General features: G+C 46.3%; 1 protein-coding gene across 1 annotated transcript; it reads left to right on the plus strand.

Moving 5' to 3' along the window:
• The first annotated feature begins 322 nt into the window (after window positions 1–322).
• LOC122067947 (ATP synthase subunit a) lies at window positions 323–3,824 on the plus strand. Its single transcript, XM_042631781.1, has one exon. The coding sequence runs from the start codon at window positions 3,068–3,070 to the stop codon at window positions 3,794–3,796; it is 729 nt and encodes a 242-aa protein (XP_042487715.1). The 5' UTR covers window positions 323–3,067; the 3' UTR covers window positions 3,797–3,824.
• The last annotated feature ends 2,258 nt before the right edge of the window (window positions 3,825–6,082 follow it).

Genomic DNA, 6,082 nt, shown 5'->3' on the forward strand with positions numbered 1-6,082 from the left:
GGTAGCGAAGTTCATCTCGATCTGGGTAAGGCTCTTATTTTCTCGTTTAGTTTAGCTTCCCTCTTGTGGGTAAGTAATTAATCAACAGAAGGTAAGAGGAAGGGCCATTTATGAAACAATTCCTTAAGAATTCATGAAAGCGTAAGAAATGGAATTGAATTTCCGATGAGTTGGGTGAGGGAGAGCCTCAACGTCAAGCTTTGACCCTGCCGTGGATCAGCTATATCAAGAAATTACTAACGCGGTGGAGCTTATAGCTATCCCATTTAGAAAAATAAAATGGCTGGAACAGCAACAGCTATTGACATTCATCATAGATAAGCAAGTTTTCAATAAGTACGTTTAGTCTCAATAAGGCTAGTCTACGGCAATGAAGCTTCTCTAATGTTGATTCTGAATCTGGCTAAATCATGCTTGGTTCGAAGTCCTCCAGACAGAAAGAGACTCCTTCGGCTATCTTATAAGTGAGTATGGCATTCGGTCACGGTACAAGCAACAGAAGGTAAGAGGAAGGCTGAGCTATAAGTAAGCAGCTACTCCATGGTGGATCAGGACGAGAATGAATCCGGGAATCAAGGGCGAGTGAGAGCTAGAGACCTCCCTTTAAATGAAGTCCATTCGGCCCCATCTTGATTCATCCAAAACTGGGGACTAAAGACTACACCCCCGGGGGAACAGAGGGGACAACTCTTCTTCTCTCCCTTAGGGTGGGTGGCTTTCTTTCACTTCAACTAGGGGACAGGCACCGGGGTTTATTAGTAATCGACCATTTTTACTTCCTTAGAGGAGAAGCCAATGAATTGTGTGATTTGACTGTTCTCGGTAAAGTGGTTAAACAGCTAGTGGCGTGTACCAAAGGTTATCTTGTGCGTCTGTTCGCAGGAGATGAAAAAGGCTTTGATTGTGTAATAGCTTCGTGCTTAGGTCCCTACTTCATTTTGTTTGATAAATGAAAATAGTGTCCATTGATACCAACTAGTTATAGAGTGACCGTTTACACACCTTCTCGGGCCAGTGTAGTGGATCTTTCCCATTATGACAGTGAAACGATCAAAAGATGCCGATTAGAAAGGCAAGGCCGAAGCTTGACTAATGAGGGCTAGTCTTGCTTCTCCAGCTCCACCAGAGCATTTCAAAAGAGCGCTCGGGAATAAAGCCTAATCAAAGCGGGCAAAGAGAAAGATCGTGTAACTTGACAGGTGCAGCCACGACGGCTTGTTCCTCAACCGCAGTAGCTCTTGTTCTTCTTCCTTCTCAGAGGTCGATTCAGCAGCTTCAGTGACCTCCATGGTTAGTCTTTGTATTGCAGGTTCTAATCCTGAGATGGATTCTTGTGGGCCAGCCTCCGGAGGGATAGCTTCGCTCCTGGGTTCCAGGGATGGCTCCATCTCGGTTGTGGATCTAATCAGCTCCATCAGACCGCCTGCCTCCACAGTGAAGCTTCCGGCCACTGCTTCCACAGCAGGACAGGAGTAGAAGTGAGTGCTTCAGGTGGAGTTGCTTCGACGCTCTCAACCTGGTTTGGATCGTTTGACTATGGCTCCGCGTTCTTGACAATCATAAGCTCGATCACGAGGGTCCAAATCAGGGTCTCCATCTCGCCTTATTAAATAAGTCCGGGCAAATCTACATTTTCAGAAGTGTTAGGTATAGCTCAGGAGATGGGATTGGATCCGGAATTAGAATTGGCTCTGCATCATCTGGAACTAAATAAGCTTCGGGGTCTTGATTGAAATTAGAATCTGCATATGGAATTAGAACCGGGCTACCCCATGATCGTGATTGGATCAGAATTAGGTTGTGATAAACCACGCCTTATGACGAAAGGGGAGCATTACGTCCGATCAAGACACCAGTCTGCCCTCTAATCTAATGGAGGGTGCTATGGAAGAAATTAGGCACTGAACTGAGGTTTAGCAGTGCAACTCACTCAGGACGGCCAGACTCCAGTCGTCGGTTTACTGGAAGACTTGCTGAGGAGCTTAGTGCAAGGGAGACCGAGCAAGTGGGAATAAGTTCTTCCAACTGCAGAGTTTTCCTATAAAAACGATGTGAATCGGCCTATGTTAAGTAAGGGGGGAAGTCACCATTCGAAGTGGTGTATGGTAAGAGGACTAAGAATAAGGGGGAAGCGCAGCGATCAAAGCTTTGGTTTAGGGCCCACCTAGGTTTGGTTTAAACGAAAGAAGAGATCTTTCTAGCGATTCAGTTACTAGAGGGTTCCAAACCTAGCCTTCCAATATGAGAGCGAGACAAGCAAGCACGAAAATAAAAGCTTCTATAATATAAATACGGATACGCCCAATACATCGAAACTCATTGCCCATGGATAAAGACCGTTTCGACATCAAAAACAACAAAAACTAAAGCAGTAATAGCGGATTCGGAATTGTAACCAAGCATCCCCATTGGTTCTATACCCGATTCATAACTAGAGCATGCAGCCGATAATGGAGACAGATATATAGAAAGTGTGCAGTGATGGATCTTTATAGGTAGCCAGTCTTTACAACACTCGGCCCAAGCGAGAACCAAGCAAGTCCATAAGCGAAGAAGCAAGTCCTGAGCGCTAGCTGATCTACGACCACCGTTGCTTGTTCGCGGAAGGACTTGCTTCTTTCTGGCGCGCGTCAGCGCTTATGGAGCAAGAAAACTACTGCGCTAACGCGCCGCGCTAGCAGCAATCAAACTACTGCGCGTGCTAACGCGCCCCATGCAACCAAGCAACGGCTGAGCTAGCTGATCGTAGAGCACCGTTGCCTTGACTCTGTTAGGGGCGAAGTAGTTTGATTGCTGGATGCGCTACCGCGCTTTACTTACTCTAAAGGGCGCGCTAGCCGTTGCTTGGTTCTGGCGCGCTAGCGCTCAGGACTTTCTTCTTCGCTGAGGGAGTGGATTCTTTGCTCCCATGCCTTTCTTGGTCGGACCAACCCAACCGGCGATTTCCGACAAGTCTTTCTGAATTTTTAGAGCATGAAGCGGAACTACAGGGATTAAATAAAAAGTGTTTCTTACGATTACGCCCAACAGCCCACTTGAGCAATTTGCCATTCTCCCATTGATTCCTATGAATATAGGAAACTTGTATTTCTCATTCACAAATCCATCTTTGTCTATGCTGCTAACTCTCAGTTTGGTCCTACTTCTGGTTCATTTTGTTACTAAAAACGGAGGGGGAAACTCAGTACCAAATGCTTGGCAATCCTTGGTAGAGCTTATTCATGATTTCGTGCCGAACCCGGTAAACGAACAAATAGGTGGTCTTTCCGGAAATGTTAAACAAAAGTTTTCCCCTCGCATCTCGGTCACTTTTACTTTTTCGTTATTTCGTAATCCCCAGGGTATGATACCTTATAGCTTCACAGTTACAAGTCATTTTCTCATTACTTTGGGTCTCTCATTTCCGATTTTTATTGGCATTACTATTGTGGGATTTCAAAGAAATGGGCTTCATTTTTTAAGCTTCTCATTACCCGCAGGAGTCCCACTGCCGTTAGCACCTTTTTTAGTACTCCTTGAGCTAATCCCTCATTGTTTTCGCGCATTAAGCTCAGGAATACGTTTATTTGCTAATATGATGGCCGGTCATAGTTCAGTAAAGATTTTAAGTGGGTCCGCTTGGACTATGCTATGTATGAATGATATTTTATATTTCATAGGAGATCCTGGTCCTTTATTTATAGTTCTTGCATTAACCGGTCCGGAATTAGGTGTAGCTATATCACAAGCTCATGTTTCTACGATCTCAATCTGTATTTACTTGAATGATGCTACAAATCTCCATCAAAGTGGTTAAAAATTTATAATTGAACAAAAAGCGAGGGTGGTCTACGATCACCGGGTGAGCGATTTTATATCAAATCAATAAAGGCTTTCCTTTGTTTGATTGCTCGTTAGCGCTTTAGTTTGATTGCAGGAGCGAAAAAGGGCAAGGCATCACAATGACACCTGCGCCCTCAACAGCCCACTTAATGACTCTCATCTTGTCTTTCAGTTCGTCCAGCCGTCTTCTAGCTTCGACCAAAACCTTCTCAGGGTCCGCCTGAGGCGGCCTGGCCTCTTTTGCTAATTGGTCTGCTTCTTTATTGAGCTTTCGCGGGAGGACCCTTAAGATAGCGCCCTTCTGTTTCGATTCCTTTTTGGGAGATCTTCGGATGTCTTTTTGATTAGATTGAGGAGCCTTCTTTCTGCCCTGCCGTGTATCCTGTGTCATCCAATGGAGTTCCTTATTCATGCGGACTCTTTCAATCAATACCAATGGGAAGAGTCACAAGGGAATAAGAGAAAGAGGAGGGAAACAGCCAGAGTAACACCTTCATTGCGTTTCCCTACGGCTGACAAGTGGTATCAGAGCCAAAGGTTAGGCCAAGCCATGGCTAGTGGGAAGAACCCGTAGGCTAGTGCCGTCGAAGAGGCTCGACGGGAGCGGACTCGTGATCGTGTGGATCGCCTTGTTACACAACTGAAGGGACAGATTTCGAGCGGCTTCTCTGGAGAAAGATAGGCTGGTCAGGCGGACCATGATGGAAGGCCAAGGACAGGGGGTCGTGGAAGTGTTTCGAGCCCAAATGGGTGGCCTGACGGACGAGGTCACCATACTAAAGAAGGCCGTAAGCAGTGGCTCGACGGAGATGGTTCGAATCAAGCGAAACCAAAGGCATTCGTTGGCACCCGAGATGCTAAGGCGTTAGAGAACAATGGGATATGGAGCGGCTTGTCGGACAACGTCCGAGGAGACGTCGGTGAATACGGCTGCCATGTATCTTGATGGTTCAGCCAAGTTCTGGTGGCGGACCAAAAGACGTAAAGAACGCGGAGCGTGAAGTGCAATTAGATCAATTTGGGGGACGAGTTTCAGGCAGAATTGAGGGTTCCTGCCCGGTTGTGGTCCGCCATGTTGATGAGCCTGAAGCAAACAGGCCCCATACGCGAGTATGTGAAGGCCATCTCTTTCGTAGTTCTCCCTGGACATTTTGGATATGACGGAAGAGGACCGGCTCTTCGATTTCATGAAGGGGCTCCAACCAGCGCCAAAATGTCCCTTTACTTACTAGATAGGGGGGGGGGCGGCACAGGCAGCTAGCCTGCGTCATTGAAAGTACTTAGCCAGGGGGAGTCGAGACCAGGCCAAGGGCAAGGGCCTAAAGTCTCGAAAAGGCAAGGACTCCAAGAAGAAGCCAAGCCTAAGGCCAAGAACAGCGAGCTCAAGATCAGGAGCCAAAGCGGACCGATAAGAAAGAAGGAAGGCTTCATCTGCTCCAAGGCAGAGCGACTGCCCTAAAATAAAAATGGAAACAGTGAGTTTCTTCCGGATTAACGGATCGTCCAACTGGAAATGATAACAGAATGCATAGGTCATTAGAAGGAGTTCCAATAAGCGGATTATTATGGTATACCACCTTACTTATTTCCTCTATGAGGGAGAAACACAATTGAAGAAGCCAAAAAACGTGAGCGCCTAGCGCGATACGGCTTTTTGGCCGTATCTTGCTGGGCAAAACGACAATGTTTGTTAGCCAAGGAAAATGACTCGTGGTAAAGACAAGATAGACTTTGACCATTTAGGAATCTTTTTTTTTTGCTTAAGCGGCTTTCAAATCTTACCTTTAGCAACGGCAGGGGTCTATCGTAGTGCAATACCTTTAACAGCCCTTAAAGTGTGCGAGTGGCCTCCGAAGGACTAATACTAATAAGGTAGTGAGATTGAAAGGTCCGAAGGACTAAACTTCACCCAGTACGCAACTCGGTTTTCCGCCTGAACGATCCTAGCGTACGGAAAAAAAAGAAGTTCATTAGTCCTTGTAGTCAGAAAGAAGAAAGCCAAACAAGCCGTTTCACCCCTGACTATAAAGCTTCTTTCTTGCGAGGAAGCCCTCCGTTACACTAGCCTTAAGCTAATGACAGACATAAGAAAGCATTAGTCCAGGCCTAGAAAGAAGGGAAGGATTAGTAATAACAGAAAAGTCGTAAAGCCACGGTGTTCTCCTGTCGTCAATCTTCTTAGTCGTTGTCTCCACTAGCTGTAGGGCGAAGAAAGGCATTCAGCTAAGAGCAGCAGCAACTAGAGCATCCCGTCTGAAGG

The sequence above is a fragment of the Macadamia integrifolia genome, unplaced genomic scaffold (genome assembly GCF_013358625.1).
Source record: "Macadamia integrifolia cultivar HAES 741 unplaced genomic scaffold, SCU_Mint_v3 scaffold3264, whole genome shotgun sequence".
In the NCBI taxonomy this organism is placed as follows: Eukaryota; Viridiplantae; Streptophyta; class Magnoliopsida; order Proteales; family Proteaceae; genus Macadamia; species Macadamia integrifolia.

What these genes read in the sequence shown, in the direction of transcription:
- LOC122067947 (XM_042631781.1), top strand. Translation starts at nt 3,068, where the DNA reads ATGAATATAGGAAACTTGTATTTCTCATTCACAAATCCATCTTTGTCT.